At 40.6% G+C, this 27,520-nt stretch overlaps 3 protein-coding genes across 4 annotated transcripts in view; 2 read left to right on the forward strand and 1 right to left on the reverse strand.

Annotated features, from left to right (window-relative positions):
• LOC123986097 (NACHT and WD repeat domain-containing protein 2) overlaps window positions 1-7,318 on the forward strand; it is an 11,101-nt gene extending 3,783 nt beyond the window's left edge. The window contains exons 6-10 of the mRNA XM_046074178.1: window positions 71-219; window positions 512-862; window positions 1,166-1,267; window positions 1,619-2,399; window positions 3,837-7,318. Coding sequence (XP_045930134.1) covers window positions 71-219; window positions 512-862; window positions 1,166-1,267; window positions 1,619-2,399; window positions 3,837-7,015 — 4,562 coding nt within the window. The 3' untranslated portion in view covers window positions 7,016-7,318. The remainder of the gene's footprint in view (window positions 1-70; window positions 220-511; window positions 863-1,165; window positions 1,268-1,618; window positions 2,400-3,836) is intronic.
• Window positions 7,319-7,824: 506 nt separating this feature from the next.
• Window positions 7,825-19,658, forward strand: LOC123985563 (probable E3 ubiquitin-protein ligase HERC6). The gene is made up of 23 exons (XM_046073176.1): window positions 7,825-8,063; window positions 9,071-9,227; window positions 9,330-9,409; window positions 10,062-10,289; window positions 10,947-11,038; window positions 11,185-11,312; window positions 11,527-11,681; window positions 11,913-11,968; window positions 12,117-12,208; window positions 12,319-12,378; window positions 12,532-12,628; window positions 12,814-12,994; window positions 13,377-13,528; window positions 13,941-14,060; window positions 14,201-14,299; window positions 14,606-14,785; window positions 15,009-15,149; window positions 15,368-15,534; window positions 15,739-15,805; window positions 16,430-16,500; window positions 16,901-17,084; window positions 18,328-18,430; window positions 18,625-19,658. The coding sequence occupies exons 1-23, from the start codon at window positions 7,844-7,846 to the stop codon at window positions 18,855-18,857; spliced, it is 3,063 nt and encodes a 1,020-aa protein (XP_045929132.1). The 5' UTR covers window positions 7,825-7,843; the 3' UTR covers window positions 18,858-19,658.
• Window positions 19,659-20,011: 353 nt separating this feature from the next.
• Window positions 20,012-26,676, reverse strand: yif1b (Yip1 interacting factor homolog B (S. cerevisiae)). 2 transcript variants are annotated; one of them, XM_046073179.1, is made up of 8 exons: window positions 26,478-26,676; window positions 24,836-24,938; window positions 24,428-24,557; window positions 24,145-24,249; window positions 23,598-23,734; window positions 23,015-23,170; window positions 22,699-22,792; window positions 20,012-21,580 (listed from the first exon to the last, which is right to left on the reverse strand). In XM_046073179.1, the coding sequence occupies exons 1-8, from the start codon at window positions 26,521-26,523 to the stop codon at window positions 21,425-21,427; spliced, it is 927 nt and encodes a 308-aa protein (XP_045929135.1). In that variant the 5' UTR covers window positions 26,524-26,676; the 3' UTR covers window positions 20,012-21,424. The 2 variants fall into 2 exon arrangements, with proteins under 2 accessions (XP_045929135.1, XP_045929136.1); XM_046073180.1 differs by having other exon boundaries at window positions 26,487-26,675.
• Between the last annotated feature and the right edge of the window lie 844 nt (window positions 26,677-27,520).

The following is a 27,520-nucleotide window of genomic DNA, read 5'->3' on the forward strand; positions in this document are numbered from 1 at the left end:
GGGGGGGGGGGGGGGGGGGGTTGCTCAGTGTTGAGGTATAGTTTAATGTGTGTTTGCTGCTTCTCTCCAGCCCTCGACGCAGACCTGCGATTTGCTCTGGACAAATGTCCTGATAATGACATCATCAGGCGCTGCCTGGTTTATGTGCACAAAGTCATAAACGCTAAAGGAGAGAGAGAGAAGAGAAAGCCGAACTCACAACTTCAGCCACAGCCAGAGGTAAGAGTCATCCATCACTTTCTCATGAGCACCGATTTAGTTGTTACTATAACCACAGACTGAATATCATAATACGCCACTTATCCTCATCCATGAGGCTCATATAATACAGACTCACTGATAAAAGTACACCTTTCATGCCGAGAGCAGGACAAGTTTGTGGATTAATATTTTTTTTAGTATAATAGAAATAGCTAAATATTAAATACATTATTCATTTAATTCCAATGCAGATTGTACCTACACAAAGTAAGTTAAAAGCTCTGTTATTTTCTACATCCTGTATTTTCAGGCTGCTACCTTTGACCTAAGAACAACACCCACTGATGGACAATTATTCTCAAAGCTTTGTGACAACTTCCTCCCTGGTCTCATCACTTCCTCCCAGCTTCTAGTCTACACCACCTCCACAGAATGTGACCATCGCCATGGTTACACGACAGCCAGGAGGCGGGGCTATGCCGAATCTCTGTGTCAGCAGGTGTACTCTGACCTTGTGGGGTTGATTGACAGCGTGAGCATCTCAGAAAGCTACAAGGACTCTCAGCTCGGGGATGCATTGGCCAGAGAGCAGGCCGAGCAGGAGCAGCTGTGTGACATCCTGTCCCAATTTTACGATGTCATTCGGCCAGAAGAGGAAGAGGTCAGGATGAAGGTGTTTTTCTGGATGGTTTTATAAATACAAAAAAGCAGCATTAAAATTTCATTTTTAACTTATTACTGTGTAGATATAGTCACTTCTGGCAGTATGAAAGATTAATAACTGAGGAAGATCAAAAAGAAAGTTTGTTGTGTGGCAGGTCTTTTTTTTTTACCAATTCAAAGTCATGTCATGGATATTTTCTGATATATTTACCCCATACTGTGACACTCTGGTGAAACTTGATGCCAGTAATTTCAGCTGCAACATTGCATCACTACTAGTTTTACTTTTCCTTTGTTGTAGGTCAGAGCTTATGTGGAGAAGTGTGAACAACAGTGCCCACTAGTGGTGACAGGAGGACCATGCACAGGGAAAGCAGTTCTTCTGGCACACTGTGCTCAGCAAGTGAGTGGACTGAAGTGAAATGTGAAACCCATTTCAACACGCCCTATTCTCCCTTTTCAGGACATCCAAACAAGTCGAACAGCTAGAAATAAGTATTCACAATTAAGTAAGACAGACACTCAGAAAAAAAAGAAAAGGAAAACCTGTTTGTGAATGAAATTGATCTTTTTCTGTGGTCATTTCTTTTCAGCAAAACATCTCATAATTCAGTAGTCCAGTAGTAAATGGTCCAAACAAACCCATAGGCAAAGCAGTGCCTACAACAATTCTTTTTTTGTAAGACAGTGCTACAGGAGACACTTCTACATGGTCTTGATAACATGTTAACAAGTGTTCTGTCTCTCTCCACAGATAAAGTCTTGGCTACCGGAATGTGATCCTGTGGTAATCACTTATTTTTGCAACCTATCAATCAACCCTTGCCCAAAGCACCTGTTGTCGAGCCTGTGTCATCAAATTGGCCGTAGATATGACGCCAAATCTTCCTCTGAGCAGAATCCCAGCGACGTGGACGATCCTAACCTCAGGGACAACAATTCCAACTGTAGCTCGACATCTAATCTGGATCCTCATCCTGTAGCCAGCATAGAGCATGTTTCTGCCTATAACCAGGACCTTAGTGCCATACCATGCCCAGATTCCAGAGGACCTAACTCTGGTATCATAATATCTAATATCCGTATGTCTGAGCTTAAAGAACATCTCTCATCCCTCCTCTCCCTCGCACCATCTACCAAACAGCCTCTAGTTCTAATCCTCGACGGCCTGGATCACATGGAAAACAACTTTGGAGCTCAAATCATTGAGAGCCTCCCCTCCCCACTTCCTCCCAGCGTCAAACTCATCCTTGCAGTCTCCTCCAACCGAACACGAGTCCTGCAAGCCATCAAACCCCAAAGAAGTCCACCTCATTGTGGGTCAGAGGGCAGTGAGAAGGAGTCAGGATATGTGTGTGTGTCGCTGGGAATGGCGAGCAGAAAACAGTGTGCGAAGATGTTGGCGTCGCTGCTGAGCAGTTCGGGGAGGAGGGTGACATCGGGACAACAGGTGCTGGTGAACCAGGCGCTGACTTCTTGTTGTCTGACTCTCTACGCTCGACTCCTGCACCTACACACCTCGCTCTGGCACTCTGGTACGACCAATACAGTAAACAGACACATTCTTAAAGCAAAAGGCTGGTCATGTTCTATATATTTTGCATTCTTTATAAAGACCAACGGTGTATTAGACCAACCTCCCTACCCTGTATGTGGTACTCAGACCCTTGCCCAGTCTGAAAGAGTAAATATTTAAAAATGGGTCACAAATGTAGAGTTTCATTTATAAAAAGGCTAAATCTTTTTCTAAAACAGAGGAAGACTAGTTTTAAGCATGTGTTACTCAAACAGGAGTAAGTAGTGCATTTGCTAGTGCAGAGTTTCCCTACGTGGGTACCATGGCACTCTTGGGTGCCTTGATGATGGGCCAGGGATGCTGCAAGCTTTGTTTCTATTTTTTAGTGCAGATTTTTAATAACGTTTTTAAATTAGCCAGCATTTTCATACTACATTCTTAAAATGTTTTTAATTTAAAAACTATTACAAGAATTAAGAAGGAGTTGAGTTAAATATCTAAATAACCATATTAAAAACCATGTTAAATATGCAGTTATGCTGCAGCACAAGACTTTTTTTCATTGTAATACAACTCGATTTCTGCCACTGACATTTTCCAGCCATCAGATATAACAACTGTCAGTTTTGTTTTGGTCTTTTTCTGGGATTTGACAGTTCAACATACTAGCGATAGTCCGATACCTGCACTCAAAAGGCCAATATCATGAATGACAGCTGATCTAATCTAAAACTATTACTGGCTAGCACTGTAGAGAATAATGCAGTTGAATGACGTCACTTCTGACAAACTGTATCCCACTCTCCCTTAAACACCTGAATCACGTTCTGAAATCTACAGCATAACCCAATGTATTTATCAATTTCATTAATTCATAAAAATTCCATCCAAAACACCATGTTCCTGGCTAAGATACCCATGTGCATGACGTCAGCTTCCACTCTTCTAGGAAGGCTTTCTACAAGGTTTTTTTGCCCGTTCATCCAGAAGCGCATTTGTGAGGTCAGACAGTGATGTGGGACACGAGTGCCTGGCTCACCATCTCTGTTATAGTTTATCCCTAAGATGTTGGATAGGATTGAGGTCAGGGCTCTAAGCGCTCCAGTGAAGTTCTTCCAGACCAAACTGGGAAAACCATTTCTTTATGGAGTTGTACGAGGGCATTGTCATATTGAAAGAGGAAAAGACCAAACACAAACTGTTTGTTTAAAGAATTGTTGTCTAGAATTGTACGTTGTAGCGTCAAGATTTCCCTCATGAAAGATTACACAATGAAAAAACAGCCACTGCCAAAAGTATTGGGACAGGGGGGCCAGGGGTACTTTTGTCTATATAGTGTATCTCGATTATCGGCTGCCCTGCATCGGCCATTAAAAAGGCCATATTGTTCAACCTCTACAAATCATATTACACAACATGTCTCTCCTTCTGTGCCTGTTTCTTCTTTCATCATCAGATTCTGATGTGACCGAGTCGTGTCTCCCTGACGGCGTCCATGCCTCCATTTCGGCGCTGCTGGATCACCTGGAGCAGAAACATGGCTCTTCTATCGTGGCTCGAGCCGTCTCCTATCTCACCCTCTCCAGGACTGGGCTCACTGAGGCCGAGCTCGCTGATCTGCTGTCCAGTGATGACAAGGTGCTGTCTGAGTATGGTCAGCAGGATGAGAGGTCTTCCTTCAATATGAGGGTCCCGCAAGTCGACGTAGAGAGACTTCTATTGGATTTGAAGTGGTTTCTCATCAGGAGGACAGTTGCAGGGTCACGTGTTTTGTTCTGGGTGAGCAGGCATTTCAAGCTAGTAGTGGCTAAGAGGTATTTAGGCACTCTTGAGGTGAGGAAGGAGATTCATTCGGTGATGGCTGACTATTTCAGCGGCCGATGGGCTAAAGCACTTCTTGTAAACCAGACGTCTGGAACAAACAAAGACACAACCCACATGGAAATATACATAGACAGAAAGCCTTCCAGCCAGCCATTTGTCTTCACTTCTTCTTCCAAAGAGGTTGGCCGAGTGAATTTGAGGAAGGTCTTAGAATTGCCGCATCACTTGCATGAAAGTGACAAATGGGAGGAGCTGGAGCATGGGCTGTTAATGTCTTTAGGGTTTCACCAGGCTATGGTTCAAGCAGGACTCCTGGGAGATCTGATAGCCATGCTGGAGAGCGAGGAAGGGTCATGCCACTTCCAGTTTTCAAGGGAAAGAGCACTCCTAGCAAGCATATTGAAGTCTTGTGCTTGCTTACTGCAGAGCTCCCCCCAGCAGCTGCCAACAGTGATGGAGACGAGCCTCCTCCCTTATCTGGAGGTCTTTCCTGCACTCCAAGATTATGTCAAAGAGATAAGATGGGAGAGGGCAAAAAGAAAAGTTAGAGGATTAGGAGTAGCGCTTTGCCCTGCACCCTCCTCTGTTCCCTCCATTCAGAATTTAAAGTGTGACACCATGGCCAAGGACGTTTGTGTTACAGAAGCAGCTGGGACAGAAGGTGGGATTGTAGCAGAGGTCATGGATGACGGGACCGCTTGGTTCTGGAAAGGTTCCGGGTGTGATGTAGCCAAACTCTCGCTGAGCTGTGGGCAGAAGGAGCTGAAGTTTACAGGTGTGAAGAGTAGTGGTCAATTCATGCTGCTTTCCACACAATGCAACAAGCTCTTCTTGTGGGATGTGGCGGGCCCAGAAATGTTTGTACAGGTTAAGGACCCTTTGAAAACAGAGTCTGAACCAGAGTCAAGCCAACGAACCCCAAGCAAAATTGGGGGGTTTGTTGCTTGTCAGAAGAAGTTATTTATGTGGTGGAAAGATGAGAGTTTTGTGAGTGTGTTGGATGTCTCCAGTGAGATCTTGACTCATTTCACGTGTCAGAGCTGTGTGACCTGTTTGGTTTGCTCCTCTGACGGGTTATACATGTACTGTGGGCAGGAGAAAGGCACAGTGTCCCTGTTTGACACCAACACCAACAATCTCCTTGTCACCTGTTCAAACTCAAACCACAGCTCGGTTACATCAATGATCCTGTGTGAAGATAAGTGGGAAATGGCCTGTGTTGACAGGACGGGGAATGTCACCCTATGGGATGTGGCAGTCAAAACACAACCACCCAGACTAGTCAGAGAAAGTCTTACCGTGGGTAACTCTCATAGCATCCTCAATACAGATTACTCAGATGAAATCGAAACTTTATTGGTGTGTCAATCTCACCAGGTTACCCTGTGGGATACATGTGACTGGGAGCTCTGGGACCAGTTTTTGGCACCACAGGGGAGGGCCTTCACTCAAGCTGTGCTCTCCCAGGATGGGCACCTTTTCCTGGCTTTGTTAGACACATGTCCCCTGGGTTTGGTGTGGAGGGTCAGCACAGGGGAGTGTGTTCTCTCCTTGGAAACAAACACGCAGCCTCATACACTCCTCAAAATGGCCTCCGGTGTCGTTTGCGTCGCTCGTGACGGCTGCCTCACAGCGTGGGACTCGGAGACGATAGGTGCCGCAGGTACAGCTCCGAAAATGGGATGTGGAGTGAAAGAGGTGGTGGTTGAACAAACAGGGGAGTGGTTCTACACCACTGATGGGTCAGAGGAGGTGTGGAAATGGAGATTAACAACAGGACTTCCACATGCTAGCTTCCTACATGATGGTCCTGTGGAGAAACTGCGCCTTTCTCCAGATAACGTCCACCTTGTGACACTCTCAGCCGGGGACATCTACGTTTGGCAGACAGAAACAGGTCAGAACATCCTCCGTATGAGTGGCAGCACAGCGACAGACATCCTGATCACGCCTAATAGTAACTGTGGTGTGAGTATTTCTGAGAGTCGGTTGTCCCGGGTTTGGAAGCTGGCACACGGGAGCATTGTGTGCAGCATTCACCTGTACCTATCTGACGCCCAGGTGTCGCCTGAAAGCACCTTCCTTATTGGCCGTCGCCATGGAGACCTGCTAGCTGCCAGTCTGTGGTCGGGCTCGATCAGCAAACGTTTCTCCTGTGTGGCAAGCTCGGAGCACGTCGTTGCTTTCCACACACTTTCAGAGCACCCAGACTTTGTGGTGGTGATGGCCGCCTCGGGGGCAGTGTACACTTGGAAAGTAGCAGAGGAGACGGTGTGCAGACACTTTCAGCTGCCTCATACGTTTCACTGTCAGCCGCAAGACTTCCATATGTCCTCTGATGGGAGCTATGCCCTGCTGTCCACTGACAACGAAGCCATCAACCTCTTAGACCTGTCTCAGGTCAGGCTGTGCTCATTCAAGGCCGAGGGTCCTGTCTTTAAAGCTTGTTTGGATCAAAGTGGATGCTATGCTGCCTACGTATACCGCCCCAACACCCTGCAGAAAAGCTGTGTCTGTTGCCTGCACGCGAGGCCTGTCCTCACAGCCGTGCGACTCGCAGACGGGGAAAGAATAGGAAGCGTGTGTCTGTCTAAGAATCCGTTGACTCTGGTCGCGTGGAAGCAGCAGTGTGTGTTTGTGGGCTTTGAGGATGGGTCTGTAGGTGTCTACTCTATTTTAGATGTCATGATCAACTGGGAGCAGTCTGTCCGGCAGAGAGAAAATATTCAAGGTCCGTTGAAGCAATGCCCCTTTGACAGAGCACCATTCATCTGGTTACCTCTAGCAACACCCAATATCACATGGACATAAGATTATTAGACACTTTTGCATTGTGTTTTTAAAATCCATAAATGTGATAGCACACAAAGTGAAGAATGTGTTGTATACGTTTATGTATGCATGTGTCTGTAAAGTGTTGAGATTGTTTCTAAGCAGACAACACCTAAAAATTGCAGCACCTTTTTTCCCACCATGATGATGATGATGAGTTTCATTTCTGAGAAAACAAAAACAATCAGTCACAAATCAGTTCATGCCACATCTAATGTATGTTCTGTTAACATACAGATCATCATGACACATGTATTTGAAATAAAATAATTTGGTACAATATATATTGACATCTCTGTTTCTGTATTGAAACGCTATGACTCTTTGACATGCTTATATCACATTTTGTATTTGGAGGAATTAGCCTACTGTCCTCTTGCCAGTAATGTCAGTCACACCTATTATTATTAAAAATAGACTAAGTTGTAATTACGACATTAAAAGGTGAGTAACATTTCGTTCGTAGAGCCTAAATAAACGAAAGTGACTTTTAAAGATAGGAGATCTAATCTTTTGCTCACATGTTACCTTCCCTATTTCGCGGCAAGCTCGTAAATTAGAGAATTTCTGTCGAACAACCTAATGGTTATGTACTGCTTGCTTCTGGTCTAAAGTAAATAAACTCTGCCTAGTAACAAACGTAATCTACATAACATACGACACACTATGCCACACTCGCAAAATTAGTTGTTCAAGTGCATATTTCCGATCGAAATTGTGATACCTACGACAGCACCTGAAGGCAGCATCACTCCAGATAAAGTTCCACGGAATCTGTAAACGCATCAGTCCTGTCCAGTTGGAGACATGGCGCAGCTGTACTGTTGGGGAGACAGCTCCAGTGGACAGTTCGGTCCAGAGACAGCCCTCAGTCCGGTGTCCTGGACTGTCCCCGGGGTTATAACCGACATCTCCTGCGGGGAACAGCACACTTTATTCCTCACCAAGGATGGAAGCGTTTTATCATGTGGACACAACTCACAGGGACAACTCGGACGAAGGAAATGTAAAGATGGAAGGACACCAGGTAGGTAATCATGGCAATATTTGTCAGAATAGTCGACATAACATGAAAATATCCATTTAATATTCTTAGTAGGATTATTAATGCCCATTAAAATATATTTTTATAAAAATTCGTTAGGCCTAGTTAGATATAATATTTAAAACATACACAAGACATACTGTCTATGTAACGGTTTCTTTCTTGTCCTGGTGACTGTTTAAATCAACTGCGGCATTCTCTGATTTCCTTTGGTCCTTTTTTTGTCTGTCAAGACAATTTCTTCGAAGGAAGAACTTTATCATACTTACTTTAGCTGACAACCTAATGAGTTTATTGCATCCGTGGAATGCTATAAAGCATCACCGCAAACATCACGCAGGGTATTCACTGAGCTTCGTTTTAGTTTCGTTTCCTTCATGTCATCCCAGGCAACGAAAGTTAACTAAACTGCACTTCACTGCACCGCATGCGTTGAGTTCACGTGCAGGTGGGAAAGTTGGACATTCCCACAAGATTACTCAACAAAATATTGGCCTACACTATTAGCAACACATAATTAATCAAAAGGAAAAACACTCATTATGCAGAATGGCTCCTTTCAGTGTTGTATGATTATAGTTTTTAGAATAAATCATTGGATTATTACTTTCAATGTATTAATGTGTAAAAAACATTTTGTTGTAGCAGGTTGAGGTGGATCTCTTTAACTACAATGTGGTGTTTAATCTACAACAGTTCACACATCACATTAAGCTGATCTTATGTAGAAATCTGAATGTAAAAAAATAACAAAAACCAAAGTACTGCTGTGGTAGGTTTGCCTCTGTCTGTCAGATAGGCTTCAATCAACACATATATAGTTTTCATTCTTCATACAGTGGCTTGGAACACATTAATGACAGTTTAGGATAATTAGTATAGTATTGTATTGAAATTATTGTGTTTAGATATGTATTCTTGCAATTTAAACCCCAGGTGATGTCTACTGCATCTGTTTATGTTTGTGATTCTCTGTCATCCTGTATAAGGTCGTGTGGAGGGACTAGGTAATGTGGTGTCCATGGCTTGTGGTCAGGACCACTGTCTGGCTTTGTGTGCATCAGGACACGTGTTCTCCTGGGGCGCAGAAAATAATGGACAGCTAGGCATGTTACCGCATCTGCTGTGTAACCATCAGAGACCAAGGCAAGATCTCTGTCTGTGGAAAATGTACACATGCATACTTGTCACTGAAAGGCAGCCTTTTCTCATTTCTTAAAAACCTACTCTTGTCTCATCAACATGCAGTCGTGTGCCTATACCACAAATGCCAGTAGCAGTGATTCAAGTTGCTTGTGGAAACTCCCACTCCCTGGCACTAACTAAAGGTATGTCATTGAACACACTGATGACATCTTTCTGTGTTTATATTGATCACCGCCAGCTCTGGTTTCACAGCTTGCAGTATTTACTTATCTGTAACGTAGTACTGATTTGGGTTTGATTTCATATGTCACCATATCAATGAGACAAATCCATGTTTTTCCAATTCCCGGCAGACATGACGAAGAGCAAAGCGGATGTTCTTTAACATAGTAGGAGCTTCATGAAAACACAGCTATAACATTCCAGTGAAAAACAGATCTGACAAGAAGTAAATTAAAATAAAAAAACTCAGAACAATCCATTTATATTCCACCACTTTGGCATTTGTAATAATGCTTGTGTTTAGGTGTTTATGTAGATGTGTAGACACACTCTTGTGAGTACTAACTCCAGAACAATAAATTGTACAAACTCAGCAACTGCACCACAAGCTCCCCTGTGGAGTGGATGGGTAGTATTGATGCTCATAAATATAATAATAAAAAGTATAAGGTTGAATGGGAAACATTTACTGATCATTTAAATTGATAAGATACATCTGAAGGGAAAACAGTAAGTTTTTCTGTGATCGTCTGAAAAGGTGTGCAAACTCTTTATTTACCATAATTTGAGTGGGTTTATATTTATTTTTCTCCTCTATTTACCACTTTCCAGGAGGCGATGTCTTCTCATGGGGTTTGAACAGTCATGGTCAGCTGGGCCTGGGGAAGGAGGTGTCACTGCAGCATACACCTGTCTTGGTGACAGCTCTGACCGGCGTAGCAGTGACCCAGATTGCGGCCGGGGCAACCCACACTCTGTTCCTCACACTTCCAGGCCTGGTGTACTGCTGTGGGGCCAATAAATCTGGCCAGCTGGGACTCAACAGGGTGGATGAGAGGGGTACGAATAAGTGACTTTAACTGAGTGACAAAATCACTTGTACACGTTTAGCAAGCAGCAGAGTGTCCATAAAGGTGGGGCTCATTGGTCGTTGTCAGACCAGCTCTACACATCATTTATCTTGTAGTAGTTGTTTTCTTTGTGTTTTTGAGGTTTGTCATTTAAAACTTGTGTTGACTAATTAAAATAATTAAGTCAAACTAAACTCACACTATTCCCATCTATACAGTTATATTTCAGTAACAGCTATGTTTAGGTGCTGTGTTAAAATGACCTCCTTGCTACTTTTATATGAAAAGATAACGCCATTTTGAATGAAAATGTAAAATAATGTCAAATAGCATCAGTATAAACAAATGTAAGTGATAACTCAAACTGTTTTAATTTTGGTTCACAAATTGAGCAAAGACATGCTATTTATTAGTAAACAGATTCGCAACTTGGAAAACTGGTTAAAAATCTTTTTCATCATGCTTTAAATTAAATATTTTTTCATCTAGATGGTCGAGGATTCTGGAAATGTCTGTAAACTGTGTTGTTCAGGTGATTATCATCACCTTGTCCTCCGGATGATATATTTTATTTCATTTACCGGAGCTCATTATATGTATCATGATTCTTTTCAACTTTTTGCCCATTTCTTATGATCTTTAACAGGCAGGTTCAACATCTGTGTGGTGCCTGCCCTCAGACCTCTGGGTGTCTCCTTCATAAGTTGTGGCGAGGCACACACTGCTGTGTTAACAAAGGTACAAACATCCCTAATCTCCTCAGCCTTGTTCTAAGCCGTTTAGGTGGCTTGATTTGCAGAATGTGATGAAATCATGACATTGTAAAGATTACTACAGTCTAAGAGGTTGCTTCTTATAATATTATGTGATGCTGGGATTTCTAGGATGGCAAGGTTTTCACTTTTGGGGAGGGACGCCACGGTCAGCTCGGTCATAACTCCTCTGCCGATGAAGTGAAACCCAGACTGGTCGATGGTCTGGATGGACCTGCCTCACAGATTTCCTGTGGCAGGTAAAAACCACAGTAGGAGGGTTCTTATGTGAACACTGAAACTTCCTTAATTTACAAAGGCTTATATAATTTTGGTATTTTAGGGTAAAATCATGTTTAAGATATCTAACTTGAGATGCCTAACTGAAGTACTTGAGATGTATCTTTACTTTATAAAATACTTTTACATCATATTAAGTTTCTCATTACATGATAATTGTTTCTTGTCTCCCAGACGTCACACTCTGGTTTTGGGCTCCTCTGGCCAGCTGTGGGCTTTTGGCAATGGGGTCAAAGGTCAAATTGGGACTGGACGACCAGAGGACAGTCTGGCTCCCACTCTGGTGCAACTTCCATGGACCACTGATAGTGAAGCATCCATACCCAAAGGTGTGTATGTATGGGCTGTGTGTTCAGTGGATTTTAAGAAGAATGAGGTTGACCTGATCTTTCCTTACATTTTCCTCCTAGAAACAGTCACAACCATTGGCAGTAAAAAGAATATTCAAGTAAATTAATTTGAAAGGGAACTTGTGTTCTGTTATGTAGGCGGTTTTGTAAGACAGATTTAAAGGACATTTGTAAATGGTTTTTGATTGTTTTTTTTATTTGTTTAAGCAGACTTGAAAATATCGGCTGGGTGGAATTCAAACTTCACTTACACTTCACCTACACAGGTAATGTGTAGATTTTTTTGTTTCTTTACCTGGATTGAATGTCCACTTGAATCAAAAAAATGTTCAGATGAATTTGACATTTAAATAATAATTTTGTCATGTCCATTGGCTGACTTTAATGTTAAATATCGAATGTCTGTCTTTTTAGAGCTCGGACCGAGGACAGATAACTGGACGGCTTGAGGAGGAAAAACTACAAAAATGGCTGTCAATGACATACGGCAACGCAGAGGCAAAGAGGTCCTTTTTTCCATAATTGGATTACGGTTATAAATATGTCACTGCATGTATGAAATCTTGCAGTAACTACAGTGTTTGTAAGGCTCCCCATTTCTTTCTTTATTCAACAGAGAAATATATTTGATGTTTTTCACAAGTTCAAGTCTTGTTGCAAGTTTCACGAAGGCCAAGTGAGTCATTTTTCTATTGGCTGCTGCTCTCTATGATGTTTAGTAGCATGTTGATGTTAAGATTATGAGAGTAATCTCTAGAATTAAAAGATGATCTGAATGTCAATCACCCATATTGGCTACTTTTTTTTAATGCTGTGCTATCGGTATCAGTGGGCCTCTTACAGAAGCAGGTGCCTTAACTGTGGACCTTGAGGCAGCTGGCCGAGCTTTCGACAAGCTGCTTGCAATACCATGGATCAAACAATCAGTTAAGGACATAAATTAATTTATTTTCCTGCATCAGTGAGATCATGTGTTCTGTTGCTTACGCATACATTGAGTGAAGGAGAGAACTAGTCCTCGTGTAATGTGTAGTTGACATCTCTATTGAGCATGGACATGCATGGTGGGTAAACATTGCCATGTTATCTCATACATCTCTTTCCCATGAAGGTAAACCTTACTGTCCTGATTGACTTGCTTGACGCTTCAAGAAGTTCCCTAAAATCACCGGAGGTCTTTCTGATTCTGCTGATGTGTCCTCTTCTCCAAGAGGACTCTAATGTCATGAACATTGTGTTGCCATTGGCTGTCCTTATCGCAGATCTGAATGAGAAGAATCGGGCAACACTAAGTAAACAACCACCTAAAACATTTTTTTTTAAATGTTTCACTTTAATTAAAAGTTTTCACTTTCCCTTGATGTGCAAAATAGTTTTCACATAGCAACCAAAATAGATAGATAGATTCAACTTATTAATTATGCAGACTACACAGAGCTAATGAAATGCCGTTAGCATCTAAGCAGAAGTGCAGAAATGTAGTTATTAATAAGGTTAAGTGCAGTGATGCTACATCTTACAATATTTACAGTGTTCAAATTCAGTGGACACATTTTAAAATGTACACTAATAAACCACACTGTCAACAATAGATGGAACTGTTTTGCTCTTTAGTAAACATGTGATGTATTCATATGATAAATGTGAAACCATATGTGTTTTTTTGTTCTACAGAAGGCTGGTGGTCTTCCCTGACACCCTCCGTACTAACCAGGCATATCTTGGTGTTCAAAAACGCACTGGCCTTCATGCTAAAGAATGGCCTCCTAAAAACTCACAACCCGGGAGTGAAATACCTGCTGGAAGTCCTCAAGCTGCTCTACAAAGTCAGTGATGTGTGTTGTTATTTCAGCCATCTGTGGGTTTAGTGCAGATTATAATTCTCAATTCAAGATCAAAGATGAAAGGAGATCATTTATCTTGGAACTAAGCTCATGAACACAGAATTGGACGCCTGATCTATAGTGAATCTGATTTCAGCCCATAGGCAGCTTAAATTTGCAGTTTGTGCCATAAAAGGCAGTTGTGTGGGCATTTTTTGTGTGATCAGAATTACCTAAACGTATTCTCACATCTGATCTAACTGATCTTTTATTTATTTTTTTTAAGCGATTAATTGTTTAGCCTAAAAAATGGGACAAATACTGACTAAGGCATCACAAGTTAACGGAGCTGAAATGATATTTTAAAACTGTCCATTGTTGGTCCTTTATTGTAATGTATGTATTTTTTTCACAGGCAAACAAAGCTGGAAAGTCCTACAAAGTCCCGCTGAGCACCTTTTACGTAGAAGAAATCAGCCATAATGTGGAGCCTGCCGTGGATGTCACACTTTGGTGGGAATTTTCTAAAGTGGAGGTATAAACATTACAGTATACACAGTGTTGTAGTGTTTCAGAGGAGCAATCCAGTCTTCTGTCTTGATTAGTTTTAATTTGATGTTGGACTTCTTATTGCTGAAATTATTTATTGGCAAATCATCGACTATTTTCTTAAAGGATGACGTCAACACCCCCGCTATTTTCTGCCGCTACCCATTCCTGTTCACTCTGGTTTGCAAGGTGGCAGTCTTTAACATCTTTGCAGTGATTATGAAGGTACAGTATGCTTCCAAATAGATCATTTGTTAAAATTTCACTAAATGTTTACATTAATTAATTGTTTCTTAAAGCTGTGGTAGGCAACTTTAGAGAAAGTAACAAGAGATATCTGGATGTCTATCTAAAGCACCTCCTCCCTTCAGTCTTTCCTCCAAAGCCACTCCCCCAAAACAATATATAAATAAACTGCCCACCCTACATTTAATTTAAGCATTAATTTATCTCATGAACTCAATGATTATGTTAAAATGGCTTTCCATCTGTAAGTAGATTTCTTTTTAAAGAAGAGTTTTGTAATTACAGAGAGCACAACATCTCATTCATGAATGGGCTTTGGCGTTGCCTGATGAATCCCTGCTAGGTGCTGCAGACTCTGCCCCGGCTCCAGTCTTCCAGCTAACTCTGAGACGAACTCACCTTGTCGAGGACACCTTCAGGCAGCTTGCCGCAGCTGACCACTGCGCCTTCAAAAGGGAGCTTTTGGTAAACACATCATCGAAATGTCCAAGTTTTACCAGCTTTAGTGTTTTGAAGCAAAATTTGTCTTTATACTACGTAATTTCAGAATAATTTAAATTTAATTAATAATTAAATTAAAAGGTTGCTCCAGCACATGGGTATTTATATGGCTATTGATGGCTATTCCCTTAGTATTCAGGAACACTTCAGTGGGGTTTTAAAAAATGTATTATTCTATCCTTTCTAGGTGCAATTTGTGGACGACAGAAAAGTGATGAATGTCAACAAAAGGGACCTCTTCCTGCATGTGTTCGATGAGCTGATAGCTCCCAAGTCTGAAATGTTCATTTACAACGAGAGTCAGACACTAGCCTGGTTCCCTCCAAAGGTAAGACCAGTTAATTAAAGAGAAAACTACTGTAAGAATTAAATTCTTGCATACAGTAATCCTGCGTTTACGGGATCTCTGATGCCCAGGATGTAAAGGTTTTTCATCTTAAAGCAACGCATAATGTACATTTGACTTAATCACCCTGTCAGCACTTTTACAAAACAGTTATTTAATTGTACTAAATCCTAATTGTGTGTCTGTCATCATCCAAACAGCCAAAAGTTGAGGAGAAGACTTACTTCCTGTTTGGCATTCTGTGTGGCCTGGCTCTCTACAACCACAACATTGTCCACCTGCCCTGCCCATTGGTTCTCTTCAAGAAGCTGCTTAGCATCAGACCCTCACTGGATGACATGAGGGAGTTTGAACCTGTAGTCGGAGAGTAAGATTTAAAAATGTAACACAGAGCTGCTTTGCAGTTTCTTGTTTTGTGCAATTTTTGTTGCTCTTTTTTTCAATCTACAGCTATTGTTCTGTCACCTTGATTAACAACAGTTATATAGTCTGTTTGGTAGTTTTGATACACTTTTGCTGTAGTTGACTGGCAGATATATTATAACTGATGTTGTATAAACTGTATTTTCAGGTCTTTGCGGTTATTGATAGAGGACTACACTTCAGAAGTAGTTGAAAACCTGGAGACTACATTCGCTGTAGGTTTACTATACTCTACAATACTGCATAAGAAAATAACTGCTAGTGTCATCTCCTCCAGGCGTAAGCCTTGGAGGGGATCATGCTTTTGGTCATGTGTGTGCATGCATATCTGTCCTCTTGTGGTTGCAGTGATACACAATTTTTGAAAAATTTATTTTATTGCCATCGTAAAGCTTAGACTTTTGTCTTTTTGGCAATATTTGACATTATACGATATGCATTAGGTTACGACATAGCAAAACTAAACTTTGTTTCGGCTCAAAAACTGACATGACATCCATAGAGAGGTTTGGTCACATCTTGGACAGGAGCATCTGCAGATTAATTCCATACCTGATGTTATAAATTTTTAAGGAAAATGAGTATAATCTATACAAAATATAAATATACAAAATTTTGCATACATCTATATAATAAAACGCACACTATTCTATACAAAATAACTTTTTTCCCTTCATTCCACTACTCTGATGCGTACCTGCTGGACACATAGCCTGCCCTGCACTCCCTTTTTCCCACCCACATGCCGCCAAACACTATTCTGGTTTTAGTACTGTGACTCTGTTGCCTACATGTGTGGCTGCAATATATGATCTAACTGTAAATATGATTCATTACAGGTGAGCTGGGGTGGTGAGACAGTTGAACTTGATCCAACAGAACCTGGAAAACTTGTAACGTGGTCAAACAGGTGTGTTTATACAAGATTCCTGTATGTTACAATCTGCACTCACAACAGCACAGATTTAGAGTCTGTATTACATTTCTGTCAGCCTGTGTCTCTGATATCGTCCTGACTTTCACAGAGTGTACTCTCGACACATAATTAGCCACTCTTACTTGGGCTGAAAATGCTGCTTTTGCTGCCATCTGGTTATATGATTTGTGAACTGCAAAATCCCTCCTGTGACATTACTGATTGAGTCAGTCAAACATGCAGCATGAGTTCACACTGTCAGCAGTGCAACAATACTTTCTGCCATTCAAGATTTAGTGTGGAGCTACTCTCGGGTTATATAAAGAACATTCATGTAAACAGAGACGCTGGAAAATGTCAGCACTCGGTTAAAGCCACTTTTTTTCATTAATAGGAAAGATTTCATAGCTGCCTTTGTCAACTATGTCTTCAACAAATCGGTGGAGGGAGTGTTTGGTGCATTCAAGAGAGGGTTCTTCAAGGTGTGTGACATCGACGTGGTGGAGTTCTTCCAGCCGGAGGAGTTGCAAGCAGTGATGGTGGGCCAAGAAAACTACGACTGGGATGTGTTCAAACAGGTCTGTTGAAAACCTGGAGAAGTTTTGACTCTTGAATCGTGAAGAGAGTCAGAAACGTAGATTCTGAAATGTATCTTTACACACTTATTTCAAATTCAGATATTCTGAATATTTTAACTTGTGTCCAACAAGATCATTTTAAACAAGTATGCAGTATGAAAATACGGCAAACAAGATTGAATGAACAGTTTTTTTCCACATATTAGTTTTATGTTGTGAGTTCAAGAAACAAAGTTTTGAAAATAGTTGCTACAATTTTGTGTGTCCACGTTCTTGTGGGGAAGTCATTCCAAGACTTGTAAATCAGCTGCTAAACAGCAACTAATTTCCTGCAAGAAACAACCAATTTTACACATTCGATTTTCTGACAGCATGAATTCAGTGCTTTTTGGTAGTTTTGGAGTTTGCCACTATCACCTGAACACACCAAAAAGAAAAGATTTGAAGACAATTGCTGCATGCAAAAATGCATCATCACACTATTGAACTTGGACCAAAGAATACAAAAGGACGACTTAATGTTTGCTGATGGATTACCTTTTTAAAGCAATGCTGTAACATAACGCAGGAAATCAAATGGAAAACTTGCTTTCAAAATGATTGTGCTGTAAATTATATGAAGTCAGTGGTGGAAGAAATATTCAGATTCTTTACTGAAGTAAAGAACAACAGTCTAAAAAATACTCTATTACAATTGAAAGTCTTGTTTTTCAAAGTCAAAGTGTATTATCAGCAAAATGTACTTAAAGCAAGAAAAGTAAATTTACTTGTGAGTAATATATATATTAAGATATGACATTATTAGATTAATATTGAACAACACATATGTTGCCTTTTACTGTAGCTGGTCAAATTAGATAGTTTAGTCCAGTGGTTTCCAACCTAGGGGTCAGGTCCCCTCAAAAAGGTCACAAGATAAGTCTCAGTGATTGTGAGATAATTAATAGGGTAAAAGAGAAGGGCAAAAGTTCTGCTATACAAATGTATATTCATTTAAAAAAAAAATCTCTAATCTTTGGTTTTATTTGAGTCTGAAATCATTATTTAAATGAAACCATTTGAGAAGGTAAGAGGATAAATCTGAAATGTGACAAGGGGTTCCAGCTAAAGTTTTTTCTTTGAGGGCACAAGCCAAAAAGAAAAAAACATGTAACAGCACCAGCACGCCCCTTTTAATTTAGAACACTTTTTTTTTTTTTTCAGATTTCTACTTACTTTACTTATTTTTTATTTTCCCAAACAGAACACAGTTTATGAAGGAGACTACCATGCTGAGCATCCAAACATCGTTACCTTCTGGGAGGTGTTTGAGAAACTGACCGCAGAGGAAAAGAAAAAATTCCTTTGTAAGTGTTATACATGATTGAGCTTAATATCACTTATGAAGTTTTACTTTACAGCAGAGTGGTAAGTTTCAGACTTAAGGAAGAGCTAAGAGAATGAAATGTAAAAGTTTGCCTTGGTAATCTACAAAGTTTTCTTTAATTTAAGTTGAATTTCAGATCATTTAGCATTATCTCTTCCTTGTTTTTGTCGCCAGTGTTCCTGACCGGCTGCGACCGTGTTCCCTTCCTGGGTATGGAGAGCATCAAGATGAGAGTCGCTGTCCTGCCCGATTCCACTGACCTCCACTTGCCAGAATCCCTGACCTGTCATTGCCTGTTATTACTGCCCATCTACCAGAGATACCCAGTCGAGAGGACGATGCACACCAGGCTTCATCAGGCTATCAATCACAACAGAGGCTTCTGGAAAGAAGACCATGCAGGCTGAAGTCACAACGAGTGCTTATTTAAAAACACTCCATTGTTTCCAGTTAGTTTTGTTAGTATAATCTACCAAATGTAATGCATTCTTCTAAATGTAGACACTGCTATATAATTGTCATAAAGTAAGTTCTAACTTGATCCATTGACGTAGATCAGCAGCCCATGTGCTGTCATTTAGTAGTTTGAGAAAGTGGGCAGTAATACATGCAGGTTTTTTTCACTTATTAATGTTGATGCCACTTGCACATGTTAAATATTGACGTCTTGTTTGATCATGTTTTTCAACAGCGCAGTTTACAGTTATTTAACTATTAGAGTTAGAACCAGTGTTTTCACGTATTTATTCACCGTTGTCAAGTCACAAACTAAAACATGGACAAGAAGGAACGATTGAAAGGAAGTAAATGCGTCCTGAAATGCTTACGCTCATCACGTACAGGATCAGGATGCATACAGTAAATAGAATCACTGGTGTTAAGTATCCAGGTCATGTGACAGAGGGGTGAATGTTGGGCCAAAATTTCTAAATCATTTTTCGCTTCATTATAAATAAAGTCAGCAGTTGTGGCCATTGCTTTCTGTCACCGCTACTGTACTGAGATGATAACCTCACTTTTTTGATACTTTATATCTTGACATTGTTAGCATTAAGTACTTTTTCTGTTTCTTACACAAGCTTAAACCTTATAGCAAATATTTTATGTTAGTGCCATAAAAAACCATAAAAGACTGTGTGAAATTAAGGGAAATGCCTTTTTTCATTGCTGTTTGTACCTTAAGTAAATAAATACTAGCTTTGAGTTTATTATCATGTTGAAAATGTTTTAATGATTGGCTGTAAACCACACACAATATTCTGTAAGGACCTGGTTTATTTCATTCTCTAGTGGGCAGAGACAGCTAAATTTGCATAGTCTTAAAAAAAAGAAATTAAAACCATTCTTGATTTTGTAGTTAACAGCAGGCTTAATATCCAGCTAAAAACTAAAAAGTGCAAACATGTATCTTATAAACTTAAGGCCTGTATTTGTATAAATGGTTGATTATGAGTTATTTCCTTTCACGCACATTTATCTGCAATAATAATGTGATTAGAACAAATTCATATATGAAGAAAGGCAATTCAGAGAGAAATTTGAACACAAAACAACTCGCATCTCAGCAGCTCCATCAGTCAAACTTTATTTTTCAGTCATCACATCATTTCAATGGCTTGTTTTGATCTGTTCTTTGCTTTCAGCCTACTTCAACCATCAGGGCTGGGGTCCATTTATTATTTATCATGAAAACAAATAAAGTGTGTTTAAATTGCCTGCTCATTCATAATGAGATGCTGCAACTTCAGGATTATTATTTAAATGAGCACTTTGTCAAAACCTTAGGAAGAAGTTCTTATTGGCACCTAAAGTTAAACGAGATAAGCATTTTAGCATTCATCAATAATACGTTTCATCTGAGGATAATGCAAATACCCTGAATTTTGTTTCCTGAATTAATTCAAGTGGATGTGAATTATACCCTGGTTTGAGCTAGCATCGGCTACATAAAAAGAAGCAGCTTGTTTCATAGGGACATTAGATGATTTACAAGCACTAGAAAGCATTTCGGACATTAAAATATTTGAAGTATCTCAAGGACACACACACAGAACAGACCAGCTCACCTCTTTCCTTTCTTTATTCCATCTGACTTTCAATATGAAAAGCAGTAAATAATTTACTCGGTTTTAAAACGGATATCAAAGTCAACTCGACGTTTCATGGTGAGGTCTACACCTTAACGTGGCTTACACGGTTTCTATTCAAGAGTTGTCAGGCAGCAAAGCTCATACGTGTATCAAAGCACATACAAAAGGATTTAAACAGATCACATGGGGGTGGCACTAAACCCACACGTACACACCAGTTAGATAACCCTTGTTTCCAGATCCAGTGATGACAGAACAGGTATTTTTCTCAGCCATGAAACAAACATTAGGACCAGGGGAAAAGTAATCCTACTCAACCTTCGAAGCAGAGCCACTTGATACCTTTTATACCTGAATTTGAGTGTTTTTCCTTTTCATTAAATGGACGGTTTGTGTGCTTTCTTTCTGCTGGCTGAGAAAAAAAAACACTTAATGAGATATCAGACAAAAGCAATAATACTTCCACAAACATACTTAAATATTCCTAAAAAGCATAATTAACAAATAATTACACGGTAGAAAAACAACTTAAAGCCACCTTACTCTCGCTAGAAATCTTTGAAGACAGAACATAAAAAAAGACAAATAAAGGCAATACTAATGACGTGGGGCTGTGCTGTGAGAGAAAAGGCAGTGATGCCTCACATCGTCTCTTTACTGTCTTGTAGCGTATGTTGTATTTGCCCCATGCATACATGAGTCTTGTGAATGTGTAGTTCTGTCTTCATGTCTGGAAAGTGGGGGGATATTATCCGGACAGCTGTGGCCGTTGTGTGTTTCATCCAAGTCCAGCTTCTGTGATATGCGTGTGTTTGTTTTCTTGAGTGTTTTTACGGGGGGGTGGGGGGGTTCGTCTTCTACGCAATGAGTGTGCGTTCCAGGTTTTATCTGATGAGATGGTAGGTGAGCCAGTACATGAAGATGGGCTGTGCTGCTGCTATAGACATGGTGAGGTACATCCTCAGCTGGTTTCTGGCTCCTCTCACCAGCCTCCCCTCCGCCGCTGCCTCAGATAACAGCTTCAGACGCAGAGTGCGGATCTGAGGAGGGACCCGTCAAAGAAATTTTCCCATCAACCATTAAACAAACTTGTCAGCTGAGCCATCCGCTGACCATGTGACTTGTGGTGAGTTCATTATTTATTTATAGATTTTACATGTTTTGAGTTGATGAACATTTGTGAAATTTCATCATTTCCACCATGGGACCCTTTCTATTACACAAATTTAATATAGTGGTCTGAAGACAAAAAATAAAGCAATGAAATGAGAGGAGAGCAGAGGAATAGGCACTCAGTGGCCACTTTATTAGGTACACCTACTAGACACACCATTATTATCTATACAAATAAAGATATTATTATTATTGAATTTACACATTTCTGACACGGTCACCAAAAACTTAACTTAAAGCTGTTGTATTGGATTTCATTAGAGTGTACAGATGTACCTTATTATTATCCAGACATATGCTTCCAGGGTATGATTAGAGTAAAACAGTAAACAGAAGAAAAACTTGGGATTCAGATGTCTGCATGAAATTTTGAGATGTGTACGCAGACAGGTGGCAAAAAGCTGACATAGGTATTGGAGAGAGTTTTGGTAAGGGGAGGAAAGGGTGAGAAGGAGTGAAAATGTACAGGATGCCAAGAAAGAAATAATATTTCCAGCATCTTACATGCATTGCCAGGGGACCTAATGTTATACATTACTGGAGTATGCATATATTAAGTGTCTGGCAGGTCTCCTAGTAGTGAGGTACAGGGGGGTCTCTGTGGACACTGTAGGAATCAGGTACCCACAGATGAAATAACTAACTTGTTGGTTTAGTCCAGGTTAGTGATATTTCTGCTACTAGCTGCCATTGCTCACTGGGATTCTGTGTGTTATATCAAAGCTAAAGCTATCACGTCCATCAGTGCGGCACAAACAAATGTGGAAAAGGCAGTACAAGTGTCGTATATGCATTCACATCAAAAGATTAAATATTGTTTCCCAGTAAGTTGCAAATGCTAAAAAAAATGACAGGTGTAAGGTATCATGACCATCGGTCTACGCTGTACCCATGTGATTTTTAACCCTGGTTAACAAAGCATCCACAATTATTTGTAAACTGGAGATCAATCATTAAAAACTAGTAAGTAAATGTTGCTACTCACCATAAAGACAAAGATGGCAACACAGCACCACAGTAGAGAGAGAAAGTACGCTAGCCTCCCAAACAACAGGCCTGCTACTACCCCTATGATCATCCTAAAGAAACATAAAGAGAAAGACACAGTCACAGGTTAGGTATAACATTCAAACTAAGAAAATAAAAACAAAAGTGACAAAATGTTTTGTCCTTAGCATCATACAAGGAAAAATTAGCCATTGGAAAAGAATAACAACTGAGCAAAATAAAGACAAACCAGCGGCGGGTGTGTGAAATGAGTGAGTTAGTGATGAAAATGTAAACACAGATGCTGTACATACCCAACGTATTTGTAGCCAGAAAAGGCCAGCAGGTCTATGGTTGTGAGGTCTGTGTTTACGGTCACAAGGTAGAGCGACAGCAGGACCGCCAGGACTTCCATGATCAGCCACACCAACGCTGAGCTGGCCTGAACTCCCAGCAGCTCCGGAGAAAACCTAAAGGGTACACAAAATAATTCAGATAGATTTTCATACTGTAGACTCTAATAGCAATGTGTCAGTCATCAATGTGAAGTGGTACATCATTATTTATTCTCAAGATGAAAGGTTTTTTGTGTGTATGTATAGGGTGATATTCATGTCTGTACCATTTGGCAATCCACTAAATATGTTAATAATGTTATTACTTTGCAAAAACACTTTGACTGAATCATTGCAACACTGTAATTAATCCATGCAGATTTTTTTTTCTTTGTAATATGTTGCTGACATAAGCTCAAAAACACAAGAAGGATGTTTTAATTGCTTTGTGGTTTTAAGCTCCTAAAAACGGTTGTTGCTCTGCTTACACAAACACGCAAAAGATCATAAAGCTTTAGTTCAGCATGTCTTTTCCAAACCTGTATCAATTTGTTATGTGTACCTGTTCTGTGTGCCGAGCGCCAGTCCAGCCACCAGGACGTATGTGATGAAGCCCATGGCAGGAATGTAGAGATCGGGAGCGTTCACATCAAAGCGTGGAGCCACAGGAGTGTCGTGCTGGTAGTTCACCTCCCAGTTCTGCAACACACACACGATCACACACTTGGAATTTACTAAATCTTAACTGACTAAACTTTGATACTGAAAGCATGCAGCATTTCACAGGGAAAGTCCTGAATATTTTATCCATGCCTCTCAACACAAAAATAGATTTGTGGTTGACTTCTGCTGAGACCACACATCTCAAACATCTTCTGAAAAATCCTGTTTATGTAATATCCAAAACACAGGCAGAGGGGTATATCTGTAGGCTAAGAAGAAATATAATGCAACCGCTTGAGGCAGAAGTTGAAGCAGGTCTTTTATCTCAGCCTGGAGCATTTTAGGGAAAACCTCAGTCGCCAGCAGAGACAATTCAACATATCTTCACATGCACAGGGTTACCTTCTCCTATGCAAAGCGGCAGGCATAATAACAAGCAGACTTACCTTGTGCATATAAGGGAAAATCAGAAGGCCCAGCTTCTTCCCCACGTACACTGTATCCACGGCAAAGTAGTATTTCAGCTTAGAAATTGGAATGAACCTGTCCAGCTGAAACAAACGAGCACACAGTCATACACACATGAATGATTCGATGGTTTCATTTTTCAATACGGGAAATCATTTAACATGGCCTTTCTGTTCAGCCCGTCCATTTTATGGGGAGCCATTTTGCATCCGTCCTGGTAAGCAGAAGCATTCAAAAGAAATATCAACGAGTGACTCTTACATTCTTGTCCACCATTTCCCTTCCCTGGGACGCCAGTGAGCTGCCATATGCCATGGCCAGGTTAGACATGGGGTCTGACAGGATGGACTGGCCGGGAAATCCTGCTGCTTGAGGACCGGCCTGCGGGTTCCTGCCAAGCATGACGCAAGAAAATGTATCAGCTGAGAGAACATGATGGATGAATTGGCTTAATAAAATACAAGCATATAGTAAAATCTGTTGGGAGGAGATGACGCAAAGTAAATTACAGTTATGTTCTTTCTCTTCCCCAAAGAGTCAAAGTCACTGATTGATTGTATGATACAAACTACAATAAGAAGACATATATATTCACAATGTGTCCATCATAAAAATGGAAATGTTCTACATCTGCAGGAGCAATAGCGGCCTGGCTGGCAGGCCTCCCACCTGTACTCTGTCTGTGATCCAGGCGCAGCTCCACTCATATCCTCAAACAGCTGGCTACCTTCTGAACCATCCACAGAGCTATTTCTGAGGCGCATATTAGGCTCTGGATGAAAAGAGACAACGGTTAAAGAAAGATCTGTGACATGTGTAACTAATTTAGGGGATTCACAAATTGGGCAAAATTAGTAAAGCAAGCAAATGCAAGGCAGCCACTAGTCACAGGAAATCTGAGAAACCAGCATGCTTCAGTTTGCAAGAAAAAACTTGACCAGACTTTCCCTTGCCAAGCTCGTATTGTTTTAAAATTACACTTGCCTTTTTTCTGTATTTAGGTACCCAAGTCTTTACTGAGCTCCGCAGACATTAACCACTTTGAAATATGAATGTCTGGAGATGTGATGTGTAGCCCGCATCACTAGGTGACAGTGAACATCAACACACTGGTGAACATCTATAGCAGAAAGTTCATTTTCCACTTCTGAAGGGGCTATTAAGTAAACATGTACTGCTACATATTGCGTCAAATATCCTCAAAATGCACATCAATTTAAACAAAGCTAAACAAAATGACAAATCCGTGCGCACACAACCCCAGTGTGAAAGCTCTGTGCAGGAGAGAAAAAGCTCTTAAACTCCAGTCCCTGAAACAGTAATAACATTATCACACACTTATCACAACAGCAGAGATAACATCATCCTAAACATCCTGACAGCACAGTACAGCATCCACACAAACAGAAACCCCTCTACTTACAACCTGACACACTGTCTGTCAACATTAACGTTGTGGTTTCCATCTTGTACAACATAATGTGCCTTGGCTATGGTGCTCACCCAGTAGGTCTGATTGTGGAAAACATTTATTTTTAGCGATAAATAAGATTATTCAGGTTTGTTTGCATCCTCTGAAAAGTATGCTGTGGGGATGCTTTTTTACATTTTGGTGATGCACAAATGTCTGTTCAGAAATATGTGTTTCAGGGACTTGAAGTAACGTTAAATTTGGCAACCCTTAAACTCATCAGACTTCCCTTCCAGTGGATCTAAGTCAAAATAACACGTCTGGGGAACCAAAATACGCCTCTTGCATAAACCAAGCCTCAAAGTCAAACCCAGACTGAAGCTTGTAAACAGTAATGTCAGCTTTAACGTTAGCTAGCATGCGTCAACGTGGAAGAACACAAAGACGTAACTTAACCTATCTTAATATAGCACCACAGTTCGGCTTAAATAGTCTGTGCTGTCATTGCAAATAAACCTCCACGCAGAGGGGACCCACACCGTTAGCTAGTCTGGTCAACGGTAACACTTGGGTAACGTTAATCAGCTAGCAGTTAGCATCGTGTTTACTTAGCTGGCGTTCATAAGTTTGTGAACAAGCTATCGGCTGCTAATTCCGATTTACATTGGCTAACGCTAGAAGTTGGTGGCTACATTTAACGTGTTCATGTCTGTGTTTTCACAAGTTGATTAACGTTAAGTTAGTTGTAAGCCTCAACCGGCTGAAAACAGAGGAGTTCAGCGGCAGCAACATCCCCATTTCAGTTCAGTAATAGGTCGGACTCCCGAAAGCTAGCAAATACAGAACGTGCTCATTCAGCCGGCAATATTAAATACTGATTTGATTGATAACATCACGTACGTAACTTACGCTGTCTGAACCCACTCTGAGTTGCAGTATAATCCATTCGGGCTACCTTGGTGGAGACAGTTAGTAGGCGTCAGTTACAACCAACTGTACTAAGATGCAGTTGTTACTAGTTAGCAAGCTACACAGGGAAGTTGGAGTCGTTGATAACATTTACACGGAAGTAAACGCTTTCTTCTTCTTCTTCTTCTTCTTCTTCTTTGTTGGTTTTAGTGACGGGTTAGAACCAACGTGAATACCGCCACCTACTGTAGCGAACTGAATGCCTACGTAAAATTGTTCTTTATCTCCAACAAACCTTATAATACTCCACTTTCTATTCATTTACGTGGTGACCAGACGCCCCTAAAAGTTCGAGACAGTCCCAAATTACGAGCAATTGTCCCGACCCCTGTACTGTTTGTCCCAAAAATTAAAATAAACATGAGTGTTGATTATGATAAATAAAAATTAAATACTGATAGTTGTGTGGTTCTCATGCTACAGCAGGGCTGCAGGGTATCATGGACAACAACGTTTTGATGATGAGAAAGGGACCTTGTAACATAAGACTTAACAGCAAGGGACAATAGACTTAACTATAGGATGTAGTGTGATGGCCTCACTATTACAGACGACTTACTGTAGTCCCTACATGTAACCTGAATTTAAAATATTTTAAGATCAGTATCTTTTGAAATCCTTACAGTTCCTAGCATTGTTTTCATGTCAATAAATCTCTTCTGGGTGGTGCAAAAGTTTTTCCACAGCTAGGCCTACTTACAAATTCCACTAACATGTATGTCCTGTCTATACAGTTGGCATGTACTGTCTGTTTCTCTCGAATGTGACTGAACTTGAGTGGTGACTTTAAACAAAGTTGATGGAAAGCTGTCATATACAGAACAAAGAGCCAAAGTTAATATGTGCTACAGTGTGTAGGAGAACAGTTCTCATAACCTTGCCGGAAAAGAGCACTGTTTAATTTAGACATTTGTGTGAAATCCCAATCTGTTAAAATTATGGCCCACTGCATTCAGAGATGGGACAGAGGTAAT

Source organism: Micropterus dolomieu, linkage group LG17 (assembly GCF_021292245.1).
Source record: "Micropterus dolomieu isolate WLL.071019.BEF.003 ecotype Adirondacks linkage group LG17, ASM2129224v1, whole genome shotgun sequence".
Taxonomy (NCBI): Eukaryota; Metazoa; Chordata; class Actinopteri; order Centrarchiformes; family Centrarchidae; genus Micropterus; species Micropterus dolomieu.

What these genes read in the sequence shown, in the direction of transcription:
- LOC123985563 (XM_046073176.1), top strand. Translation starts at nt 7,844, where the DNA reads ATGGCGCAGCTGTACTGTTGGGGAGACAGCTCCAGTGGACAGTTCGGT. An exon ending in CAACAGGGTGGATGAGAGGG is followed by an intron (nt 10,290 to 10,946) that starts GTACGAATAAGT and finishes GATCTTTAACAG; the next exon opens with GCAGGTTCAACATCTGTGTG. An exon ending in GGCAACGCAGAGGCAAAGAG is followed by an intron (nt 12,209 to 12,318) that starts GTCCTTTTTTCC and finishes TTTATTCAACAG; the next exon opens with AGAAATATATTTGATGTTTT.
- yif1b (XM_046073179.1), bottom strand. Translation starts at nt 26,523, where the DNA reads ATGGATTATACTGCAACTCAGAGTGGGTTCAGACAGCGTAAGTTAC. An exon ending in GGATCACAGACAGAGTACAG is followed by an intron (nt 24,558 to 24,835) that starts GTGGGAGGCCTG and finishes CATGCTTGGCAG; the next exon opens with GAACCCGCAGGCCGGTCCTC. An exon ending in TTTTCCCTTATATGCACAAG is followed by an intron (nt 23,735 to 24,144) that starts GTAAGTCTGCTT and finishes TGTGTGTTGCAG; the next exon opens with AACTGGGAGGTGAACTACCA.